General features: G+C 57.5%; 2 protein-coding genes and 1 pseudogene across 4 annotated transcripts; 2 read left to right on the top strand and 1 right to left on the bottom strand.

Annotated features, from left to right (window-relative positions):
* Positions 1-344: 344 nt before the first annotated feature.
* On the top strand, positions 345-11,158 carry LOC119098582 (cytoplasmic dynein 1 intermediate chain). Its single transcript, XM_037221548.1, has 14 exons — positions 345-458; positions 2,443-2,549; positions 3,115-3,211; positions 4,041-4,140; positions 4,991-5,106; positions 5,529-5,549; positions 5,890-6,069; positions 7,169-7,325; positions 7,762-7,884; positions 8,212-8,461; positions 8,914-9,027; positions 9,603-9,720; positions 10,172-10,332; positions 10,752-11,158. Exons 2-14 carry the CDS (start codon positions 2,448-2,450, stop codon positions 11,139-11,141), a joined length of 1,929 nt encoding a protein of 642 aa, XP_037077443.1. The 5' UTR covers positions 345-458; positions 2,443-2,447; the 3' UTR covers positions 11,142-11,158.
* Positions 11,159-13,037: 1,879 nt separating this feature from the next.
* On the top strand, positions 13,038-19,129 carry LOC119098588 (ubiquinol-cytochrome-c reductase complex assembly factor 1). Of its 3 annotated transcripts, none has more exons than XM_037221554.1 (4): positions 13,038-13,111; positions 14,316-14,706; positions 17,918-18,110; positions 18,489-19,129. In XM_037221554.1, the coding sequence occupies exons 2-4, from the start codon at positions 14,324-14,326 to the stop codon at positions 18,711-18,713; spliced, it is 801 nt and encodes a 266-aa protein (XP_037077449.1). In that variant the 5' UTR covers positions 13,038-13,111; positions 14,316-14,323; the 3' UTR covers positions 18,714-19,129. The 3 variants fall into 3 exon arrangements, with proteins under 3 accessions (XP_037077449.1, XP_037077448.1, XP_037077450.1); XM_037221553.1 differs by lacking the exon at positions 13,038-13,111 and adding an exon at positions 13,123-13,274 and having other exon boundaries at positions 18,489-19,128; XM_037221555.1 differs by lacking the exon at positions 13,038-13,111 and adding an exon at positions 13,362-13,682.
* Positions 19,130-19,202: 73 nt separating this feature from the next.
* Positions 19,203-24,610, bottom strand: LOC119098587 (serine/threonine-protein phosphatase alpha-2 isoform-like; annotated as a pseudogene).
* Between the last annotated feature and the right edge of the window lie 6 nt (positions 24,611-24,616).

The raw sequence follows: 24,616 nt of genomic DNA, 5'->3' as shown, positions 1-24,616 counted from the left end.
ACATTTTGCAATAAAGAGTCCCTCAGGATCAGTTGCCCGCTTTTGGAACACATGAATAAAATGCCAATCTTCAGAGCTGGCAAATAACCGATGCTTAATAATAAATGTTGTTACGAGACAGCGGAGCCGGCATACTTAGCATGTTTTCGGGTGTTCCTACGCGGCGCATATTTGTGTTTTGCAGGGGATCCTGAATATTAGGATATCGATATATATATATATATATATATATATATATATATATGACGTCATCAATCAGTTGGTGATAGCACAATTTCGGCAATGACAGCTGCATCGTAGCACCCAGCGCGCCACATTCGCTGGCATTCGGCGTTTGGGTTCCGGCTCCTTGCTCCTTGCTGCTGGCTCCCGTGTTGTCAGGTGGACGCCCGAAATAAGTGGGGTGTATGCATTTACTATTGCAGGATTCTAATCGACCTAATAGTGACAGCAAGCAGGTGAGGTCAATTGCATTTATATAAAGAATTCGTTGCTGACCTCAGACTTTTTAAATTAGTTCTGTGTTTGAGGTGTCCGGTCATTTGTCCGGTGCTCATATCATTTGGGTTACGTGATTATGGAGGTGGAGCGCGTATTTCCATGCCCAGTATTGCATTGGTATTTGGAAGGGTGAAGTTTGCGATCACAGCAGCCATTATGTGGTATGAATAAGGACTTGGCATTATATTTACTTTGAAGCTGGTAATGTGTTGAAGCCTTGTCATTTGTGTTTTAATTACTTATGATATGAGTGCGAAATTGATGTTGAAGTCAGTACCCCCTAGATCACCAACTTAAATAATAGGTACTAATTATATTTTCCCAATCTCTACACTGTCTTGCTCATCATATGATGCCCTATTTTCCAAAATATGGCAGTGATAAAGTGTAATATTAATTTATACCATGCATCCACTAACCTGGCACCCTGAAGCTGAAATTATAATAACATATGATGTCAGTTACCTTGTAAGGCAAACAACCTAACCCAACCTAACCTACCTGAACCTAACCCAACCTAACCCAACCCAACCCAACCCAACCTAACCTAACCCAACCCTTTTCTTAGGATTAAATCTTATGAAGGCTCCACCCTTTGCTCATCTGGCATATTGACAAATAAATTATCAGAACTATATTTTGATGCTTTATTATGCTGTGATGAATACTGACTTAAGATTATGTTGGTTGTATACAGGATATATGATTATACAGTTCATCAGTGATAAAATATTGCAGTTTTTATTATGATTGATGTTACATAGTGTTTAAGACTTCATGTCATGTGGATGAATTTATTCTGAAATGAGTGGGAATTTCCATAATTTATTGTAGAATTGGGGTAAATTACAATACAAATCTTTTGAATCTCCTTTGTCAGACTAGTCATGTCTTATAAACTTCATTTTTGTTTTGGCTTCAGAGCCAGCATGCAACAACATGCTGATCACTTTTTCTGGCAAAGCCACAAGGGATGGGGGGCATTATCCCAACAGGCATTGTCTGGTTGGACTGGTTTCCAAACAGTTATTGTGGCCACTTGTGTGGAATATTGTGCCCTAGCATTTTGCATGTATTACATTGTACTTATACTATTTGATATTCATAGTCCAAATAAAATTGGATTTCATGGTTGCTTGCTTGCAACTTTCATAATTGGGGCCTTGAGGTACCAAATTGTCAGTGAGTGGAGGGATAGCAGGGGTGTGATGATAGTCCATTAAAATACAACAGCATTTATGCATTGGCAACTTGATTACTCCATTTGGTTAGCATATTCCATTTGAGACTATGCATGGTTTGTTATAGACCAGGCTCATTGTACAGGCAGAAAGCAGCATTCTCATGGAGGACAACAAGGTGCTTTCCAGGTTATTAGTTCAGAAAATATAAATTTGTGGTGCAGTAACCACTTGGATATGCCAGTTTCCCCACACTTAAAGTACAAGCCATGCATTTTCATTATCATGCTTTTTTACAAGCTGCTATTTTGTGCACTTGCTTGTTTTATGTTTTCCAATTGCAGCTCCTTTGATAGTGTCAGGTTTGTATGCTATGATTGATCAATTACATGTGTGATAGCAGCCTTGAAAAGATTGTGACTATCCCCTCATATTTTGTTCCATTGATGTAAATTATCAATGTCTTGGGAAGCCAAACATGTGTGGTGGCGAGGACAGCTAGTCATGGAAGAAAACATTGCAGATAGCTGTTGCGATACAGCAGGTATGTGTTAATTCCACCATGAATGGTGGGGACTATGGAGCTTACATAGGTACCTACCTGTCAATCAGTCCTCCACCAAGGTTATGACTCAGTACATTGCCTGCAACAAAATATTATGTGATAACATGGATCAACATGCATTTTCTTTCACAGATGTTTTGATAGATCTGGTCCTCAACTGAATTCTCATTGGTTTGTTATTCCACTGATTTGCAGCCAACATGAGCATGGTGGGGCGCAAGGTGGAGCTGGAGAGGAAGAAGGCACGCCTCTTGGCTCTCCGTGAGGAAAAGGAGAGGCGCAGGCAGGAGAGGGAGCAGGCGGTATGTGATTAGCCTTTGGCATCAGCTTCGTTTTTTGCAAGCTCATCATATAAATGTACTGCCTGCAGTTTTTATACTGAATGAACCATAAGCTGTGATATCACAAGCGTGATGCAAAAGAAACAGGCCAACTTCTGGTACGGTCATTTTGGATGACCTATTGTTTACTTGTGATTTTTAAACACAAGTCCAAAAGTTTGGGGGTCATTCCACTGCCAGAAATTTTATAGTTTACAGTGCTTGCCCATGTGCAACATGCACAAGTCCAACAGATTTGCTGGATTTCCTTCACCATGCAGTGGTGGCTGGTATGGTACATGATCTGTTTTCCTGCAGGAGTTCTGAGATTTCTTGATGACAATTTACTTAATTTCTTGTGCAGTGCCATCAGCCATGGTCATTTTTGCACAGTTTGTGTTTAAAGAGGCACATTCAGCATGGCTCTAGTTGAGTATCTGTATAGTTCACAACATGCTACAGTTCATGCTGTACCATTGCTGTTGGTGGCTGCTGGTGGCGAAGCTGTGGCGGCAGTCTGTCACGCGGCGCGGTGCTCTACCCCCAGCTGGCCAGCAGGGTGCGCCTCACTGGACCGGCCAGCGACGCCGACCTGGCCTCCATCGACAACGTGCTGATCGCCGAGGGTGTCGAGCCCATCTCAGGTGAGTGGCGGCGCTCGGGCAGCGCCAGCTCACCTGGCCGCCGGCGCCCAGCTCTTCACAGTCTTATGGGCAAGCTCTGCCCATTCAGGCGGCTACCTGTGGCGTCACAAATACGCTCCAATATAGGGCGCCTTTTGTCCAAAATGTGGGCGACAAGTACAAGAAGCTGATTCAGGCTATGGAGGTATAGCTCGCAGGCATTACAGACAGGACTAGCATTGGATGGAACAGGTTTTGGGAGGTTCTGTGGCTAAAAACATCATTGTCGATCGCACTATCCGCATGCGATCGAGAGGTGCCCAATCGTCCGACATGGAAGGCCCTCAGCAGCGCCTTGACCGTTGCTAGGCGCTGCTAAATACACAGCGACAACTTGTAAAAAAAACGCTCTTACTCGGCCTCTCGGCCAAGTCAGGCGTGGGATTCGGCCGTGACGTCGTAGACAGGTCAGGGATGCCAAATGAGGTTGCTTCAAGGAGAGAGCAGACCTCCAGTCGCCGGTGAAGAGCGGGTCCCTGGCTGTGACGGGCGCTGATCTCAGTGCACCGACCACTAACGCAGCGGCGCAGCCGTGATTGGCGGGTAAGCCACGGTCTGTGGGCGAAAACATCCGATCCCAAATGGTGTTTTTCGTGGATCAAATTGTAAAACATGCGCGTTACGACGAGCATTGGTGGGATGAAAGTGTATCGTACACATTGAAATACACGCTCCTTCAGATTTTGCGTGGTGATATGCATGGTTCTGAGAACGGCGCCACCCGCTTTCAAGGATGGAAAACCGTGGCTGTGAGCCTTTGAGATCTGACGTGGCTTGTGCTCTGCCGCAGGCATCAGTGACAGTCCGGCGAGCTCCCTCCAAGCATCCGAAGCCGGTTCAGTGCCCAGCTCCTGCCAGCCGCAGCCAGGCACCACCCCGGCCACCATCAAGTACGTCTGTCTGTCCGTGGCGGCAAGCTGGCGCGGACCTCGCGTGCGGGCTCGATGGTTCGAGAGAGATCATACAGTGGAGATAAGACTAGCCATCTAACCGTAGAAAGGCGCCGCTGGGGTCTGCGTGTCATCGTGCGGGAGCCGCCTGTGCGAACTGCTGGGCCGGACTGAGCCCAGAGCACGCGCGCACTGTTGCCGGTCCGGGCCGCATGTCCGGCGTCAGTCCCGAGCCCAGAGCACGCGCGCACTGCTGCCGGTCCGGGCCGTATGTCCGGCGTCAGTCCCGAGCCCAGAGCACGCGCGCACTGCTGCCGGTCCGGGCCGCATGTCCGGTGTCAGTCCCGAGTCCAGAGCACGCGCACTGCTGCCGGTCCAGGCCGTATGTCCGGCGTCAGTCCCGAGCCCAGAGCACGCGCACTGCTGCCGGTCCGTGCCGCATGTCCGGTGTCAGTCCCGAGCCCAGAGCACGCGCGCACTGCTGCCGGTCCGGGCCGTATGTCCGGGGTCAGTCCCGAGCCCAGAGCACGCGCGCACTGCTGCCGGTCCGGGCCGTATGTCCGGCGTCAGTCCCGAGCCCAGAGCACGCGCGCACTGCTGCCGGTCCGGGCCACATGTCCGGCGTCGGTCCCGAGCCCAGAGCACGCGCGCACTGCTGCCGGTCCGGGCCACATGTCCGGTGTCAGTCCCGAGCCCAGAGCACGCGCGCACTGCCGCCGGTCCGGGCCACATGTCCGGTGTCAGTCGAGACCGGCCGGATCGCCGCTGTGACGTCACGCGATGCCGCGTGTGAGGGTGCCACCGGTCGGCTGACCGCGTCCCCCCCCCCTTCCGTCCGCTGCCGCCGCAGGAAGAAGCCGCCCGACCTGTCTGTGGTGCAGGTGCACTCCACCAGCATCCCGCCGCGCGAGAGCGTCACGTACGCCAAGCAGACGCAGACGGCAGCCAGCGGGCCGGAGCAGCACGGTCAGTCGGAGGGCGGAGAGCGCTCCGCCGCCGCCCCGCCTGAGCCTACTGATCCCTCTTTCCGACGGATGTGCCGCAGCTGCTCAGAAACGACCAGGCTTGAGGAGCCGACGCAGGCCAGCGTCTGCCAAACGAGCTGACACCATTCAGTGTGCAAAAAGCTGGATGCGTGCTGGGAACATTAGGGATTCCGGTACCTTGTGTCTCTAGGACTGAAATTGCAAAGGCTTATGCTGTATGCCACATCTTACTTTTCCGGCAAACTGTTTCCATTTGAACACATCATTTGTTGTTGAACACATCAGTACATTTGTTGAATTGAAATGCTAAATGAAGCGCTGTGCCTATTGCTCGCCATATTTTTTTCATCAAACGTCCATCTCCCTGTTTGGCAGTTCTAACCACCCGCCATCTCATTTCAGCTCGCGGCATTGACTACTATGGTAAGTACAGTTTCCCCACCCCAGGTCCTGTTGTGCGATAACGTGCACAATAGATGTAGGGCGCTGGGTGAACTAGCACTAACATTTAGCTCTGATAGAATAGTCTGCTGGAGTCTCTGTTTTTTTTGTGTGTGTAAATGATGTACTTGCCATGCACTGCGTGGTGCGTCGCTCTATGTCCCTGTGCTACATGGACATGACGTGCAGGAGATGTCTTCATGACTGCTGTTCGTTACCCCACACTTCGTGCAATGTCATTTGATCCAATGTTGAAAATGTCCAGTGACCGGCTGTTCGCCGTTGACACCGTGTTGACGCGGCACTGTAATTGGTCGTCCAGTGCTGACGTACGACGAGCCGCACGGTGAGGAGGAGGAAGCGAGCCTGACGGGCCTGGAGGGGCGCCGGCTGCCGCCAGGCATCCTGCACCACGGCATGCCGACTGTGACGGACGTGAAGCCGGCCAGCGTGCAGCCGGCGCCGGCCGACCGGACGCCGCCGCCGCCCGCCCGACCCGAACGTGAGTCGGCTGACGGCGGCCCCGCCGGCCGGGCCGGGCGGCCTCCCGCCGCCCCCCCCCCCCCCCGCCCGACCCGAGCGTGGGTCGGCTGACGGTAGCCCCGCCGGCCGGGCCGGGCGGCCTCCCGTCGGCGCCCGCGTGAAGTACAGCCACGGCCGGGCCGACACTGTGCCCCGGACCCCGGCGTGTCATGTGCGGGCTTTGGGAGTCGCACGTCGGCGGCGGCGGCTGTTACAGCGAACTGGACGCCCAGGCATCGTCAGTATTGATTTCGGGAAATTTCTATTTGAAGACTGCCCCTTTGAACACGCATTCCGTTTGGTGAAACGCGACCTCGTCTTCTGAGACCGGCGTTTGCCGTTAGCTCTGGCTGACACCTGCAGCTGGCGTCCAGGCCGGGATCAGATGCCGTTAGCTCTGGCTGATACCTGCAGCTGGCGCTCAGGCCGAGATCAGATGCCGGTAGCTCTGGCTGACACCTGCAGCTGGCGCTCAGGCCAGGATCAGATGTCGTTAGCTCTGGCTGACACCTGCAGCTGGCGCCCAGGCCGGGATCAGATGCCGTTAGCTCTGGCTGACACCTGCAGCTGGCGCTCAGGCCGGTATCAGATGTCGTTAGCTCTGGCTGACACCTGCAGCTGACGCTCAGGCCGGGATCAGATATCGTTAGCTCTGGCTGACACCTGCAGCTGGCGCTCAGGCCGGGATCAGGTGTCGTTAGCTCTGGCTGACACCTGCAGCTGGCGCTCAGGCCGGGATCAGATGTCATTAGCTCTGGCTGACGCCCGCAGCTGGCGCTCAGGCCGGGATCAGAGCTGAAAGACACCGGTGATGGTTCGCGTTACTATCATTGGAGCGCGTCACTATCGCTCCCTGAGCGCGCAGGCAAAAACACGTGCAGTTGTAAGGCATGCACCTTCTTTTAGGGCCAACCATGGGCCGTCCTTAGTTACCAGCGATGGGTATTTGATGCGATGGGTAGATTATTAGCTTGCATTGTTTGTAACCAAACCGTTAGTTGGGGCTTCATATGATCGGTCACAACCGTAGCGGAGCGTTTGCTTCGCGAGCCCCTGAACAACCCTCCGTTTTCGGGCAGCACGTGAGCTGAGCGAGGAGCAGAAGCAGCTGATGATGATGTCGACGGAGTTCGCCGAGTTCTTCAGCCGACAGTCGCGGGTGATGGAGCGGGTGCTGCACGAAGAAGCCGACGTGTTCACCGACTACAGCCGGGACTTCGATGACGACGGCCTCCTGTGAGAGCCGGACCCGGGGGCACGGCCACGGCAGCAAGGACGGGGGACGGGGCTGGAGCTGAGGGCTCGACCATGGCAGCTGGGGCGGGGGGCCGGACCCGGGGGCACGGCCACGGCAGCTGGGTTCCACGTGCCGATTACGCAATCACTATAAGTCAGTATGTATTTTGGGGACAGTTCAGTTCGTCTTCGAGACGAGTATAAGTGTTACGACTATGGGTAGACGCTGAAGCCGTGCCGGTGCCGGAGCCGGTGCCGGTGCCGGAGCCGGTGCCGGAGCCGGTGCCGGAGCCGGTGCCGGAGCCGGTGCCGGAGCCGGTGCCGGAGCCGGAGCCGGAGCCGGAGCCGGAGCCGGAGCCGGAGCCGGAGCCGGAGCCGGAGCCGGAGCCGGAGCCGGCCCAGCACTGACGCCCGGCTGCCGGCCCTTCCTCTGCAGGGACGAGAAGTCTGGCCAGCGTCTGGCGGCGAGCCGGGTATTCTCGGACGAGCGCTGGTCCCACAACCGGACCGTCACCTCACTCGACTGGTCTCCGCAGTTCCCCGAGCTGCTGGCCGCCAGGTGGGCAGCGCCGGCGGCGCCGGCTGGGAGCGGGACGAGTCCCGTCTGCTGGCTGTGTACTGCAGAACACGCCGGATCAGGGCATACAGCTCAAGGACTGACTGGCGATTCTGTCACACCCGGTACATGACCAGTAAAACAGCCGCTGTCAGTAGGCATAGTCCTGTTTGGTCTTGAGTGCCTTCCAGCGTTCGGAATATGACGGCACTGTACCTTGAACTGCACACCGCCGACCCCCGCTCGTGCACTGCACTTCGCTGGACTCCCGCACGTGAGCGTATGCGGCGCGCGCCAGCCACGGCCCAACGCCTCCGTGCCCCGCCGCAGCTACAACAATAACGAGGCGGCGCCGCACGACCCGGACGGCGTGTGCCTGGTGTGGAACACCAAGTTCAAGAAGACGACGCCCGAGTACGTGTTCCACTGCCAGTCGGCGCTGACCAGCGTCACGTTCGCCCGATTCCACCCGAACCTGCTGCTGGGCGGCACGTACTCGGGCCAGATCGTGCTCTGGGACAACCGCGTGCAGCGACGCACGCCCGTGCAGCGCTCGCCGCTCTCCACGGCTGGGCACACGGTACGCTCGAGGCGCGACGCTGGCGGCGGCGACGGGGTCGGCACGCAGCTGTGGCCGCAGGTGGCGGCGTTAGAGGTGGACGGAAGGCGCGGAACAGGCGATGTATAGCAAGGCGAAAATAGAGACAGAGACGATGCAAATATGTAGTGGCGGGGACGTTTGGCAGGGCTGGGAGTGTGACAGTCGCAGCCGCGGTGAGCGTCTTTTGCTGGGTCGTGGAATTTCCGGGGAGCGAGGCGAGGCCGCGCGTTCGGCGGAACCGCCGTCTGGGTGGGGACCGTGGCAGACGTTTGGGCCAGGATGGCGGTGATCTAAGCTTAAGCCCAGTGGCGTGCTCACTTGTGACAAGCACAGCGGCCTGACCTCAGCCCCTCCCGCCAATTCGTCATGGCGGCGACCGTACTGTTGTGTCGAGGCCGGCCTGACGTCTCGGTGTTGTCCCTGCGCCGCAGCACCCCGTCTACTGCATGCGCGTGGTGGGCACGCAGAACGCGCACAACCTCATCTCGATCTCGACGGACGGCAAGCTGTGCAGCTGGAGCCTGGACATGCTGTCGCAGCCGCAGGTCAGGCGGCGCCGGCTCCGGTCGGTCGCCGTGTTGGCGGGTCTTGCCGATGGCTCGTGCCTCTGTGCCGAGCGACGCTGTCACGTACCCCGTGATGCGAGAGTGAGGCTCTTCCTCATATCCGTGAAGGTCATCAACATCTCATGGCCTGACGTCATGCGTTCGAATGTGGAATGCGTCTGGATGAACCAGTTTGTTCATCCCTTGCCACGCTTTCAAGTGTACCGATATCCAAGATATTCCGAGTTTTGCCGATTGCTAATGCTCCGTGCTTGAGGCCATTTTACATTGCAGAACCTATTATCACTCATTCGCTTCCATGCATAGATCCTCGATATTTATCAGCACGACATAGATATGTATCGCTATATATATATATATATATATATATATATATATATATATATATATATGTATATATATAAAATACGTATATGTGTTTGTATCTGTGTAGGTATATATATACATGTATTTTCTTACATACATACATACACACATAGATGTACGTATGTACGTATGTATATTGATGGTTGGCGTACGGCGGCGCGCGCTTGACACTGACGTTCGGCGGTCAGGAGAAGCTGGAACTGCAGTTCAAACAGGGCCGGCCCGTGCCCGTCACCGGCCTCACCTTCCCGCAAGGCGAGGTCAACAACTTCGTCATGGGCAGCGAGGACGGCAATCTCTACACGGGTGGGTCCGTCCCGACAGCCGCCCCGCCCCCGTTCCGAGCCGCCTGTGCCGTACACCGGTGGGTCCACCCCGACAGCCGCTCCGCCCCCGTTCCAAGCCGCCGGTGCCGTACACCGGTGGGTCCACCCCGACAGCTGCTCCGCCCCCGTTCCGAGTCGCTGGTGCCGTACACCGGTGGGTCCGCCCCGACAGCCGTTCCGCCCCCGTTCCGAGTCGCCTGTGCCGTACACCGGTGGGTCCGCCCCGACAGCCGCTCCAGCCCCGTTCCGAGCCGCCGGCGCCGCGCTTGTAGTCTACACATATCGTATTGTTTCAGCGATGATACGTGTCTTCCCGGAGCGAGCGTACCGCGCCTTGTGCCCGTGAGGTCTGTGACGGGAGAGGGGGAGGGTACGGACGCGGCCCGTGTCGGGACGTTCCGTCTGACCCCGCCGTGGCCGCCGGCGGGCAGGGTGTCGTCACGGCAGCCGGGCCGGCGTGCAGGACGTGTACCAGGGCCACTTCGGCCCGGTGACGGGCGTCAGCGCGCACGCGGCGCCCGGCCCGCTCGACTTCGCCCATCTCTTCGTCAGTTCTTCCATCGACTGGTCCATCAAGCTGTGGAGCGCCAAGGTACGACGCTGAGCGCCGCTCGTCCTGCGGAGGAGAGCACAGGGGCGTCGTGACAGACACGTTCCGGATATGTTCGGTCATGTCATCGAACAATATGTCATCGAACAATAATTTTGCAGTTTCCTGTAAAGTGTCTTCCCCCCGTTCAATCCATGGCATGTCTACGTTTGAATGTTGTGTATCTGCTTAGCATAGGACTGTCCATGTTTGTTTGCTTGACCAAGATCGCTGCATTTTTCATGGCAGCCCGTGCTAATCCATGGCACCGCCCGTCTGGTCTGTCTGCCTCTTTCCCGTGCTCCCACCCCCGGTGCCGGCTGGCCCCCTGGGGCCGCTGAGAGGCGTCTCCGACTCCTCGCCGTCCTCCTATCCGGGGGTTCGGCCTCCCCGCGGCCGCTGACGGCTCGCCCTGCCGCCAGGAGCCGCGACCACTATACTCGTTCGAGGACAACAGCGACTACGTGTACGACGTGGCCTGGTCGCCGTTGCACCCGGCGCTGTTCGCCGCCGCCGACGGCGCCGGCCGGCTCGACATCTGGCACCTGAACACGGACACCGAGGTGCCGGCCGCCAGTGCGCTGGTGGACGGCGGCGCGGCCGCACTCAACCGTGTCTCATGGACGCCGTCGGGCCTGCAGCTGGTGGCCGGCGACGAGCGCGGCCGCGTCTGGCTGTACGACGTGGGCGAGCAGCTGGCGCAACCGCGCCCCGACGATTGGAGTCGCCTGGCGCACACGCTGCACGAGATGCGCTCTAACGCCGCCGACCTGGACGGCGACCTGGCGCGGCTGGGCACGCCCACTCACTAGCACGCCGCTCCGGTCAGACGTGCGCCGACTGGCCGGTCGCCGCCGCCGCCGCCGCCGCCGCTGTCCCGCGGCCGTGGGTCGCGCTGGTGCGGCGACGGGCGGGGCCGGACTGCACCACGCTGCCTCGGGTGTACGGCTGGGGCGCGGCTAGTTGGCGTGCCGGGCCTCCAGGCCGACTTCCAGTCCCATTTCGACTCCGACTCGGCCGCTCACGCTGCCGTGGGCTTAGGCCAGCGCTCCTCAGGCCAGTGACTGCGGCCAGGCTGCTGGCCGGCGGCCGGCTGACCCCGTGGTCGTGGTGCAGCCGGCAGCCAGCTCTCCTGTCGCGGCTGGCGGGCGGCGTGTCCGCCGTGTGGTGTGCGGTGCTGGTGGCGCCTCCGCGGCCTCGCGCAGGCGCGAGCAGACCGCAGCAGGCTGTGCGACCGAACCATTCCTGCCGACGGCTGGCGGCCGGCCGCCCTTCCCCCCCCCCCCCCCCGTCACCTCGTCTGAAAGGCGCTCCATTTCACTGGCTAGTGCGTTACGACCGGTGCCTTACTGCGCCTCTGCGACGCGAGTCGCCGCCGCCGCCGGGGTGTGTTTGGCGATGGCGGGTGCTACGTGACGGACCACTGGACCCGTCCGAGGCGCTGCCGTCCCGCTCCAGCGGCTGCCGGCCGCGCGCGCCGCACGTTCTACTGCCGGGGTATTGTGCACAGCACGACGGCGCGAGATCGTTTGGGAACGTATTTTCACCGAGGATTAGGAATAGTGGATGGTCTACCGAGCATGGCTTGTATTATCGGATGGTGTGCGGGGTGATCCGGGCATACGCGTTTGCTTTGTTGTGTTGAGGGCAGTTGAAATACATGATAGCAATTGTGTTGTGCTCGATACCTGGGAGGAGCCTGCAATTTTCAGTCGTCTGCGATACACGCAATCCAGTGAAGCAAAAAGATGGTGGCCGAAACTTATAGGACACATTTTGTGTCGTTTTCTTGTCTGCCGCCTACCGGGTACGCCTGCTATTGGTGCGCTATTTCACCTGGCGGCAGTTAGCCAGACGAACACTTCGGTCTACAAGTTGTTCGTGTATGCTGTTCGATATTAGGGAGCCCGGAATTGGCCATGACGCCAGGTCGTGCCCCAGCGTGTACCCACAGGCTTGGTGTGATCGCGTTCAGGGCCAAACGAACTGAACGACAACCACGGCCGTGGGGGACCCATGATGTGCGTTGGAGACTCGGATGAAGTAAACCAGTGCATGTGCCCTTACAAAGTTACTCAATCTCATATTACCACGGCCGCATTCCGTACGGTCTTGCAGGGCAGGACAGAACAGGACGGATAGACTAAAGGAAATTGTGCCAGATCATTCAGATACGCATGAACTAGAGGGCGGGTCCAGGACGGGACGGATGGACAAAATGGGATGGCGGCAGGGCAGTCAAACATGCGTGTGATCCAAAGGGCAGGCCCAGGACAGGACGGATAAACGAAGTGAGATAGCGTCAGAACAGTCAAACAGATGCGTGTGAACTGGAGGCAGGCCCGCACACAGGCTGGTGCGCTGAGGGATCACTAGCCATACTCTTGGGTCTGGGGCGTAACACCACTCTCGTCCCTTACGAGCCCTTTATTTTTTTCCTCTGTGGAGCCTTGGGTTACCGGCCTGCGTGGTTCAGTATCTATGTGTGCCAGACTCCGCCAGTTTTAGCACGAATTGGTCCTAACCACGGTTCCCCTCTTAGCGGCCTTGCCTCTTAGAAAGGATCCGCACCGACTAGGCTGGAGTGCGTGTTGTCCGTCCCTCTCTGGAATGACGGCCCTTGCTGGTCATGTTTTCCGTATTGCCTAGCCTATGAAAGCAAAATTGGTTGCGTGCGGTTTTCCTGTGCTTCTCCTCTGTAAAGTGGCCCCTGACATTTAGGACGAGCTGGTTTTTGCGCGGATTATTTACGAAGCCCGGCTTTTCTTTACGGATGAATAACGTAAGCTAAAGCCACTAAAATAAGCGAGCCGCGAGCATGGACATTATGCAATGTGTGTGAGGAAGAGGCGAGTGTCGTATGGCTATTCAAATTGAATTGCATCAAAAGCAACAGGATTGGTGCATAGAGAGGGAATTCGGCTTATGCAAGTGTTGATTGGAAGGTAATCTGTGCTGCGAGGCTGCACATGTGTTCGGTTAGCAGCATCTCCACCATTATTGCAAAATTTGTTTTTGTGTCATTGTGCTAATTGATTGGCCTAGTTCTAAACTGCGTCGGGTTTTGATCGCATCTCTTGGGGCATTTTGTGCACTATTTTGCACCTGCTCACTTTCCTGTAATGCATGAACCTCCCCAAGCATCAGCTGTACTAAAGATATTCCCAAGCTGTGGTTGCTACAGCTGCAGTGTCATGATTGTTCCTGCATTTCATTGAGTTGGTGATTAAGGAGCTGAGAAGAAAGGGGATTGAATTGTTGCATTGTGTCATTTCTAATTGTGATGTTTTCTTTCACTTTGAGTTTTTTGTGTGGGTAGTTTACATTGTTAGTGCAAGGAAGTTCCAAAGTAGGTATGTTCCAAGCATGGGGTTGATATGTCTGTCATGTCCTGCATGCTGGTAGTTAGTTTATGTTATGTAATCTCTAGTAATTAATTTGCTGCCAAGCTGTGGCTATGCTCTTTGAAAGGTGTTCACAACTTTTTTATCTTGCCTGTAAATAATGATCAAATGATTTGGCCATTTAACATTTACTCATGTGGCTCTACTTCACACACAATCTATAAGGCATTGGTTTCTGTCTATTTGCCACTTCTGTGAGCTTTAATCTAAGCATGACCTACTTTGGTAAGTTATATTAAGATCTCACATCATGTGTTTTGTAAATGTGGTATTGACACTGTACCATTGCTCTCTGGCATGTCATCCTCATCCTCAAAAATGTTCCCCTAGTATTTTACCCTCTCACATTTATGTTAGCTCATGTCACTGCATTGTATGTTGTGATGCTCCCTAGAGCATTGCTGGATACCCATATGCAGATATTTGTGCCCTCTGTGGATCTCCAATGCACCAGAGATAGCATAAAATTATCCAAGATGTGTACCATACATTTTTGGGTGATTCATGTTGACCATATGATTATTTTGGACTAACTGTATTGCATTGCATCACAGCACCACACATCTTCTCTGCCTGCCACAGACGCTACCATGCGCCTGCTCTTGGCCCCGCTGCGGCTGGCTCGGCTGGCACCGCCACGGCCCTGCCCCAGCACCTCGTCAGCCGTCTGCGGATCCCACCTCTTTGAGACATCACAGTGCTGTCCAGCTGCTTTACCGCTGTCATGTCCGGCTGCGCTGTCGGCGGCCCGTGCGGCGCGGCTCCACACAGGGCCGCAGCCGACGGCCCCCCTGCGCGACCTGCTGGCGCCGGGCGGCGCCGTGCGCAGCGTGCTGCACTCTCTGGGCGTGCTGAACGTGTCGCGCGCCCGGCTGCGCTTCGCCGGCTACCGGCTGTACGAGTCGGCGGCCGACCACCCCAACTACCAGGAGTTCTTCCAGCTCTGCCAGATGCCCGACACGTTCTTCTCGTGGTGAGTCGGCTGGTGACGGCCGGACTCTCGTGGTGAGTCGGCTGGCGGCGGCTGGACTCTCGTGGTGAGTCGGATGGCGGCGGCCGTTTCTCGTGGTGAGTCGGCTGGCGGCGGCTGGACTCTCGTGGTGAGTCGGTTGGCGGCGGCCGGACTCCCGTAGTGAGTCGGGTGACGGGGTCTGGACTCTCTTGGTAAGTCGGCTAGCGGCGGCTGGACTCCCTTAGTGAGTCGGATGGCGGCGGCCAGACTCTCGTGGTGAGTCGGTTGGCGGCGGCCGTACCCTCGTGGTGAGTCTGGTGACGGCGGCTGGACTCTCCTGGTGAGTCGGGTAGCGGCGGCTGGACTCTCTTGGTAAGTCGGGTAGCAGCGGCTGGACTCTCGTGGTGAGTCGGGTAGCGGCGGCTGGACTGTCTTTGTGAGTCGGGTGGCGGCGGCCGGACTTTCGTGGTGAGTCGGCTGGCGGCGGCCGGACTCTTGTGGTGAGTCGGCTGGCGGTGGCCACGCTCAGTGGTGGTGGCGCCCAGCGAGGTGGGAGATCTGTGCCGTCGAACCGCAGTAGATCTCGTATCGACGTTTAGAAACTCGGTCACAGCTGATATTACTCCTACAGGCATTACAGTTACAGTTACATATATTCTTTTTAAGGCGCATCCACGTGGTGGTTGTTCTGCGCCTGGTCGTATAGGGAAAAATAACCCACACACAGTACAGAGGTACACACATACGCATAAATACACAGTTTCAGTCAAGGAATCAGTTATTTAAAGCAGTCAAGAACGCCTGACGCGAGCGGGCGTGGGCGGTCACCGCGGGCAGCCGGTTCCACGTGGCGGCGGCGCGGTCCGGAAAATGTCGCTGGGTGGTCATCAGTCGGAAGCATGGCAAATGTAGCGAGCAGACACCGCCCGAAGCAGCCCGAGTTTGGCATTGGGAATACTCGGCGCGCGTTACGATTAGAGCTCGCAATGCACTGGGAGGTGCGGGGACGTGCAGTGCCCTGTAAACATTCAGGAAGTCCCGGTGGTTCACAAGATCCGCGACGTTACGCCAGCCGAGCGCGTCCAAAACGGATGAAACGTGAGCACTGCGGCGGACACCACTCACCAGCCTGGCTGTGAAGTGCATCACCCTTTGCACCCTGTCTAGGTGACGCTCGGCCGCTCCATCCCAGATGAACAGGTAGTAGAGGATGAGGGGAAATATGTGGATTTGGGTAAGGAGCTTCACAACCTCAGGCGTTGAAGTGGTGACGGATTTTGAGCAGGCATACGAGGATTGCATTACAGCGCCGAACGAGAGAGGAGATGTGGGTTCCCAGGTGAGGTGGCCGTTGAGGAGTGCACCCAGTACCTTCACTGAAGATGATGGATGAATGTTTGTGTCGGAGATGGTAATGTGGAAGTTACCGGTGTTTGTGATAGAGGGTTTGGGGCCGATCAGCATGAAGTCTGTCGTTTTGGTATTTTTAAGGCTATTTGACAAACCAGTTTTGAAGGCACCGAATGGACTGCTCGGCACGGGCTTTCAGGTTGGACAGGCCGACGACATCGGGGCAGCGGATTCCAGGAGTTGTGTGTCACCATCGTAGGATAGTAGGCGGCCGTGGGGTAGGAAGCTGCAAAGGTTGTCGATGAAGATGAGGGACAGGATTGGGCCGGCAAGGGATCGCTGGGCCACCCCGTGGGATAGAGATAAGGCAGCCGGGCCGCCACCGACCACCTGCTTCCGACCGCTCAGGTAATCCCGAAACCGTTCCGAGGACACCCCGCACCAGTCCAGTTTGCTGAGGCGGACGTCGTGATCAACGCTGTCAAAGGCTTTGCTAAGGTCGATGGTCGTTATCGACGCGACATGGCTGTTGACGACAGCCCTTGCCAGCCGCCCGACAGCGTCGATCACGGCGTCCCCTGTCGAGTGACGCAGACGGTAAGCATATTGCGATGGCGTCAGTACATGATTGTCAAGAAAGCTAGAAGTGAGCCGCGAGCGGACGACCTTTTCGGTAATTTTCGACAGTACAGAGGGAAAATAGATGGGCCGAAAGGTGTTCAGGTCTGATCGAGCCCCTTATTTGAACATCTGGGTGAGGTGCGCGATCTTCCAAACAGACGGAAAGGTGCGTGACATGACAGAAAAGTTGATCAGATGTTAAAGATATGCGTCGATTACAGGGAAACATTTTTCACTGCATAGGGTGGTACACCATCAACACCGACAACCCTCGACGCGTTCATCTTCCTGATGGCTGCAGAAAGCTCCAGTAGAGCGGCTGGATGCGGGGAGAACGCCGAGGCAGACACGGTACGGGCGCGGTCCAGTCGGGGACGCACCCGCATTACCACGCACCGCCGCCGCCTCCGCAGCGATGCGGGAGCCAACGGCGGCGAAGTGGGCATTGAGTGCGTCCGCCCGGGTGCCCATATGACCGAGTGTGTCACGCCCTCCCGCTGGATGCAGTCCGAGCTGCTTGAGGCGACTTTAGAAATCTCGCCGCCCTGTCGGAGGGCCGCTGCACATCTAGGAGCGACGTTCACACTTCCACAAACGCGGCCACCGTGCCATTGGCCGCGCCAGCGGCGCAGAGCGGCTCCCAATCTGTGAGCAGCGGACTTAGGTTGAACGCGTCCCAGTCGACGCGTTTCCACGGTCGCACAGTGGTGGTGACGGTACGCCGGCCCTCTCTGGGGACGGGAGCGCGGAGTAGCACCGGTTGGTGGTCCGCCTCAGGCTCGGGGAGAACCTCAGCTGAGTCCCGGAGACCGGTCACGTCGGTGACGATCAGGTCTAGCAGTGTTGGTGTGGGGTGAAGGCGGGTGGGCTTGATGACCAGCTGTTCGAAATTTGAGTCTCTCGGGATGGTCTGAAAACCGCGGACACCATAGCTCTCCGGGTTGAGGAGGTTTATGTTGAAGTCTCCCAGTGCAAATGCCGCTTTTTTGTGGCGACGGCGGTCTGTAGTTCGTCCCTAATGCTCTCCAGGCATTGGGACGTTGGTCCTCCCTATGGTCGGTAGATGGCACCGATCACGGTGTGGCGGCCGGGGCCGCTCACCGAGAGCCACACGGATTCCACCACGATATTTCACGAGGCGTATTTCAATCTTCCACGTCCGCGATTTGTATGTGGATGCTCAACGCGGACGCCCGGATGCGCATGAGGTGCCACCGTGTGGCCGGCCAGTGACCGGTGCTGGGGTGCCGCCCGGCCCCAGGTACCTGGTGACGGAGCTGCACGTCTGGATGATCTGCGTCCGCCTGGGCGACGACGGCGCCGAGGGCAAGTTCTGCCGCAATCAGCTGATCACGGCCATGTGGGAGGACCTGGAGACGCGCGCCAAGAAGCTGGGCCCCGTGTCGACGACGGTGCGGAGCGAGCAGCTCCAGCAGACCAACCAACACTTCCAGGTGAGCGGCGCGCCCCGTGGCTGTGCCCCGGCTCTTGACCGAGCTGATATGAAGTGTGCAGGCTTGGCTCTTCAAGCGTTCAGTTCCTCTTGCGTCTCTCGTATTTACAGACGCGCTGACAGTGCTACCTCTTTCCCATAGGTACTAGAACGATTATAAGTTTCCTGATAGCATCACCAGCTTTAGCATGTGCGTACAGTATCATTTATCATCCTGTGTTAGCGGAGCCGATGGGGCGCGTACGTACGTCCGCGCCGGGCGCGTGAGGTATGGCTGTGGCATACCCCGCAGTTGTGATGCAACATCCCGCTGTACTTCACTGACGGCAAGATCGTATCGGTGGCATGGAGGCCTGAAGCGTACGCGCGCACCCGGCAGGCGGCGTTGCTGGGCTACGACGAGGGCCTGACCGAGGACCGTGTGCTGGCCGGCGCGCTCTGGCGGCGCCTGTTCTCGAGCTCCGGCCGGGACGCCACCGCGCTGGAGCAGACCCTGGCGTACGTGCGGCGTGAGCTGGCCCGGCTCGACCGGCTCAACCGCGACGACCTGCTGCTGCACGGCCGCAACAGCTGGGGCGCGTTCACCGCGCCGCCTGGCGGCTGACGTCACCACTGCCTGCTGGGCGGGCTCCGCTAGATGGTGCGCCAGACGCGTGCAGACACAGATCGGATCACCCCGAATCAGTGCCGCGACGGGACGGCGCCAATCTCAGGGCACCGCCAGTTGGCACGTCGTATTTAGCATGTGTCACGCCAGATTTGTAGATGTTTTTAAATGCAGCCTCCGAGGCTTTTTGAGCGTGTCGTGGGGAGCGTGTTGAGTGCGCTCCGGAAAGCGAGGTCGAGAAGGACGTCGGGGAACGTGCGGGGCCCTGCCCCGTCCACCGCCCGGGCTATCGTCAATTACGGAGTTTCACGGTTCTTGGCCGGCCGTTTCACCGCGCACGTGCCGACAGTCCATCTCATTCGGCTGGTGGTTATACTGATAGCTGCTCGCCTCGAGCCCAGAGATTGAATATATCAGTCGCGAGTAACGGCCGTTTTTCAGCACCGTGACGTCAACGGCGCCGACATGCAGCATCAGCAATGCATCATCAGGGACAAAAAGATATATTGAATGCTTGTTGCGGACATCACCTCAGCGGTCACCGTTTTAGGCCAAGTCATAAATAAAGACACACTAGTGAGCCGGCTCAGTGGTCACAGGACCACGTGTGGGTCATATCCGTGACTCTCCGCGCGAGCGTCGGTGTCGAACAGAGCGCTGTTTGAGGTGTTTATTGGTTTGCCGGCCGAGGCACGGCCGGGCCGGGCAGCGGCGCACGGCTGCCGTCAGGGCCACAGAACACTATTTGTACTGCGCGACAACAGAGCCGGCAGCGGCAGCACACAACACCGCCTCTGAGCACCAGTGCGGGGCCGGACCCGCCCGCCAGCGGCGCCGGCCGGGCCGCACCCAGCCGTCAGTCAGCTGCCTCCAGGCGGCGCGGCGCCGGGCGCCCAGCGCGCCCCCGGCCGGCCGCCAGCGAAAAGAACTATGAAAGTGGCGCGTCGGTCGGCTGGCTACTTCTTCTTATTCTTGTTCACACCGGGGAAGCCGCCGCGCGGAGGGATAGCCGGCCGCGCCGCGTTGACGCCGCCGTACATCTTCTTGCGGTCGGTTGGCTGCGGGGGCGGGGAGCACTAGGTCAGCGTCCGGCGGCGGCGCAGACCCGCCGCGGTCAACATGTCCGCTACATTCGCCCGTAGCTCCGCCGTAGAATCTGACAGAAGCCTGGCACGCATGGCTGCTGTATCGTACGCCATCGGTGTAGGCTGCTTATTTGCATGCTTTCTCTGACTTGGGAAGTGGTGCCAGATAGCATAGACAGAAAACAAAACGTAAATTAATTCCTATGATGTGGGCCAAACGACGCAAACCGCTTTGTCATACGGCGCACAAATAAATCAATAATAAGCCAATACACAAATGGCAATTAGTACCGATTTCAACATCAGTTCTTATTCCCAGGAATGCGCAAAATCGATGATGAGACCATTCCACACACCAATTCCCCAAAATGACACCCAACATACATTGTTTTAATAACAAGGAGGAACCGGGGGTATTTCGAAATACCTACTGGAATTCGCAGTCGTAGATCAGTACAGCAAAGCGGAGAGGCTCGTTGCGAAACTTTTCGCTGCGCGGTTGACGGTTCAGTCATGATATTTCATATACTCCACTAGTCATCATTGACTCCGTCATTGCCACGCGGTGATCACTTGGTGGCTAACATCCCCATGCTAGTAATGGCGAGAAGAACAACTCCACAACTGTTACCTCCACTTCAGTGCTGCTCTCGTCACCGTACGGCATAGGGACGGTCATCCAGCCTCAGCCAGCCACCCGACCAGACCACCAGCCGGCCACACTTACCTTGAGGATCTGGAACGAGCACATGAGGCTCTCGTCCACCGACATGAGGGCGCCGGCGTTGTCGAACTCGCCGCAATAGTTGGGCGCCGAGAACAGCGTCACCAGCTGCCGCTTGGCGAAGAACTCGTAACCGTCCTCCACCACCTGCCATGAGAGGAGGGATATCACACGCCGACCAACCGCGCCGCGGCCGCGTCCACGGCCGGCACGGAAGCCGCCAGGTGAAATCAGCTCATGACGACGTATCGTGACGTCATGCAAAACACTGTCGTGCAAACCAGGCATGCGAACAATGAACTCGACTGTCGAATTTAGCGGAAGGCTTAAGAACGCATATTGTGCGAGACAGTGACCTGCTCACGACCTATCAGTGAAGCCTTCCCGTTCGAAAAAAAACTCGAAAGGCAACCGACGACGGCGAGAGCGCGCGCGGGCCACGGCGGCCGCCAGGGCACTGCAGGGCAATGGTCGGGTAAGCCCAGCCGCCCGCTGGGTCCGGGCCCCACCGGACTGACCTGGTGAGCGCGGCATATCAAGTCGAAGTCGTGCTTGTGCAGGAACTTGGCCACCACTTCGGCACCGAACGTGAAGGAGACGCCCCGGTCGTTCTCTCCCCAGCCCATGGTGTCCTGCGGGGGGGAGCCCGTCAGACGCGGCAGCCGGCTCCACACGGACCGACGTCATACAATATGGCTGGTGGCTAGAACAGGACCTTTCAGACCAAGGACTATGTCTAATACCAGGGTCGAACCAGAGACATCCATCGTGAAAGTCCCCACACGTGAACGCGGTCGTCCATTGGCGTGTGCACGTGCAGATCGGTTGCACTGTTCAGTTTCTTAGTAGTGCCTACTTTCAACACGGTTACAAGCTTATCTCGAGAGCCATAGCGGGCGCAACGAGGTTGACGGTAATCCGTCACCCCGATTACCATGTCCGTGTCAGCCCAAAGTTCGCACCTCGTCTCGAGGTCGGGCCATGGCGGGCCCCGAGGTCACACGTCGGGCGCAGGTTACCTTGTCGGGGTCGGACCAGAGCGGGCCCCCGTCTCCGGCACCTAAGGCCGTCGGGCGCAGGTTACCTCGTCGGGGTCGGGCCAGAGCGGGCCCCCGTCTCCGGCACCTGAGGCCGTCCGGCGCGGGTTACCTTGTCGGGGTCGGACCACAGTAGGTCGCAGAGCAGGCCCTGGTCGGGCACGTCTGTGGGTCGCGGCACGCGCCGGATCTGCTCCATGCTCTGCAGGTCCGGCGACAGGCCGCCGTGGCAGCAGAAGATCTTCTCGTCCACGATCGCCGCCACCGGCAGGCAGTTGAAGCAGTCGGTGAACGTCTTCCACAGTTTGATGTTGTAGCGCCGCTTGCCTGCCGGACGGAGCACGCGTCACCCGGCAGGGCAGCTGCCCGCCTTCCCTCCACCCCCTGCACCGGCCGCGCCTCCGAAAACAGAACCAACCGCAGAAATCCGACCACGCACAATCCAGCGTCTTAACACGGCTTACACTGCTGTACCAGCCGACCGACTAAGACCGCTATTACGACTAAGACTACGTGCGCAGCGGCGGTCAAGTAACGAGGGACGCGTTGCTCAGCCCTCCACCACCACCAGCCAGCCCTCAGCGCGGCGACAAAACCCGACAGCCGGCCAATAGCCGCCCGGCCGGGCCCAGGGCGACACACTCACACTCCTCGTAAAAGCGCCGTAGATGCGGTTGATGCTGGCGCACCTCGTGGTTTGCCCCGCAGCAGGAAGAAGTTCTCCGGGTACTTGATCTGTAGGCGAGCAGCAGGCAGATGGTCTCGAGCGACTGCTTGCCCCGGTCCACGTAGTCGCCGAGGAACAGGTAGTTGGACTCGGGAGGGAAGCCCGCCGTACTCGAACAGTCGCAGCAGGTCATAGTACTGGCCGTGTATGTCGCCTGCGGGGCGCGACCCGCGGTCACGTGACACCAGAGCGCCACAGGTCGAGCGCGACCGCCTGTTGTTCATCGCTTCTGTAGAGCGCGTTCGACTACATGGTCATTTTGCGCCTATGCGCTCGTCACATCCGGCACGGCGCGTGATGCGGGAAACGCGGTGAACAAGGCGCAGACACCGCACCACCAATGCACTGCCATGGAATAGCCAGCCGTAACTCAATTATGACCATATTCGTCATATCAGGAGTAGGAGAAATTCGCATCAGGAACACGTTTCAAAACACGTCCGCAGAAAAAAGCGCCCAGTTTAGACACATTCACATACCAATCTTCTTACCTTCCCGAATCCATAAAAAATCGGGCAAAACTGTTTTGGCACCTGCTTTTCTGAAGTTTCTAAAAATAGCAATTTAATTACATGGCACATGATAATGAGCCGAGTAGAAATACGAAGAAGTCGACCATGACAAATATGTAAATCTCAGCAGCACAGATGGCAGAAAACAAATGACAAAATCATGTGATGCATCATAACACCTCACCTAGCACACCTTCGTTCTGTCTGACAATCTTATCACGCGATTGGGGTCGTTACACTTCACAGTACAGGTTCTAATCAGTTGCCGACATCTTATCGGCCTAAGCAAAATGGAACTGACGGCTGTGAAGACTGGCAGCAGCAGCGTCACAGCCACAGAGCCGGCATCAGCGGTGCGGCGGCCGCTCCGTACCTCGGCCTGGCGCGGCTCCGCCCAGCCGCCGAGCGACGCGACTCACCGCATATCTTGAGCGGCGCCTCCAGCTCGAGCAGCACTGGCTGCAGCAGGAACAGCTCGCGCGACTTGAGACACAGGCCGCGGATCTCGGTCTCGGTCAGCTGCACATTCTTGCCGGGTCGCGCTCCCCGCACTGGCACGACACAGCTAGCGTCAGTGGCAGGCGCCTCCCTCCGCGCCAGCTCCCACGCGTCACAGGCAGGGGCCTCCCTCTGCCGCCAGCTCACACGTGTCACAGGTGGGGGCCTCCCTCCGCTGCCAGCTCTCACGCGTCACAGGCAGGGGCCTCCCTCTGCCGCCAGCTCACACGCGTCACAGGCAGGGGCCTCCCTCCGCTGCCAGCTCTCACGCGTCACAGGCAGGGGCCTCCCTCCGCCGCCAGCTCACACGCGTCACAGGCGGGGGCCTCCCTCCGCTGCCAGCTCTCACGCGTCACAGGCGGGGGGGGGGGCCTCCCTCCGCTGCCAGCTCTCACCGCGTCACAGGCGGGGGCCTCCCTCAACTGCCAGCTCTCACACATCACAGGCGGGAGCCTCCCTCCACCGCCAGCTCACATGCGTTACAGGCGGGGCCTCCCCCCGCCGCCAGCTCTCACGCATCACAGGTGGGGGCCTCCCTCTGCTGCCAGCCCCCGCGCGTCACAGGCAGGGGCCTCCCTCCGCCACCAGCTCATACGTGTTACAGGGGGGGGGGCCTCCCTCTACCAATGGTAAGCAGCGGCAGGAGTCTCTCAGCGCTGCCAGCTCACATAGGTTGCAGGTGGATGCCTCCCCCAGCTCACATAAGTCACAAGGTGGATGCCTCCCCCAGCTCACTTGTCATGGGTGGATGCCTCCTCCAGCTCACATAAGTCACAAGGTGGATGCCTCCCCCAGCTCACATGTGTCCCAGTCTGCCATCATCTTACACATGTCACGGGCTGGTGACTCCCTCAGCCACTGGCTCAAATGTCACAGGAATGGGGAGGGGCACCTCCCTCAAACAGAAGCTTGCTGATGCACACAACTTCAACTATATTGTAAGCTGATGTGCATTTGCCAGCAACATTATACATGTAGATAAAACAGCTAAAAAATGAAACTGAACATGTGATAAAACTGGTAAGCAACAAAACAATGACACAACAAATGACAGACAGAAAAATTGAAAAATGATCATGATCTGGTTCTCAGAGGTTTATGAGAAGTTTGGGATCAGACTGAGAATACATTATGTAACTCCCACAATCTTGCAGACTCACTCACCTTCCAGCAACCGAGCAATGATACTGTCAATGTTCAGCTTGTCTGCATCAGCCATCACACCCAGTAATTATTTAAAATCTTCAAAGTGTGCTGAGTGCTGACTTGTCCTTGTCACAGAACTAAAATATCAGAGCACATTACCATTGGTGGCAC

The sequence above is a fragment of the Pollicipes pollicipes genome, unplaced genomic scaffold, assembly GCF_011947565.3.
Source record: "Pollicipes pollicipes isolate AB1234 unplaced genomic scaffold, Ppol_2.1 Scaffold_4740;HRSCAF=5597_pilon_pilon_pilon, whole genome shotgun sequence".
NCBI lineage: Eukaryota > Metazoa > Arthropoda > Thecostraca > Pollicipedomorpha > Pollicipedidae > Pollicipes > Pollicipes pollicipes.
This window is presented reverse-complemented; position numbering and strand designations above follow the sequence as displayed.

What these genes read in the sequence shown, in the direction of transcription:
- LOC119098582 (XM_037221548.1), top strand. Translation starts at nt 2,448, where the DNA reads ATGAGCATGGTGGGGCGCAAGGTGGAGCTGGAGAGGAAGAAGGCACGC. An exon ending in ACCACCCCGGCCACCATCAA is followed by an intron (nt 4,141 to 4,990) that starts GTACGTCTGTCT and finishes CTGCCGCCGCAG; the next exon opens with GAAGAAGCCGCCCGACCTGT. An exon ending in CAGCGGGCCGGAGCAGCACG is followed by an intron (nt 5,107 to 5,528) that starts GTCAGTCGGAGG and finishes ATCTCATTTCAG; the next exon opens with CTCGCGGCATTGACTACTAT.
- LOC119098588 (XM_037221554.1), top strand. Translation starts at nt 14,324, where the DNA reads ATGCGCCTGCTCTTGGCCCCGCTGCGGCTGGCTCGGCTGGCACCGCCA. An exon ending in CCCGACACGTTCTTCTCGTG is followed by an intron (nt 14,707 to 17,917) that starts GTGAGTCGGCTG and finishes GCCCGGCCCCAG; the next exon opens with GTACCTGGTGACGGAGCTGC. An exon ending in AGACCAACCAACACTTCCAG is followed by an intron (nt 18,111 to 18,488) that starts GTGAGCGGCGCG and finishes CGCACCCGGCAG; the next exon opens with GCGGCGTTGCTGGGCTACGA.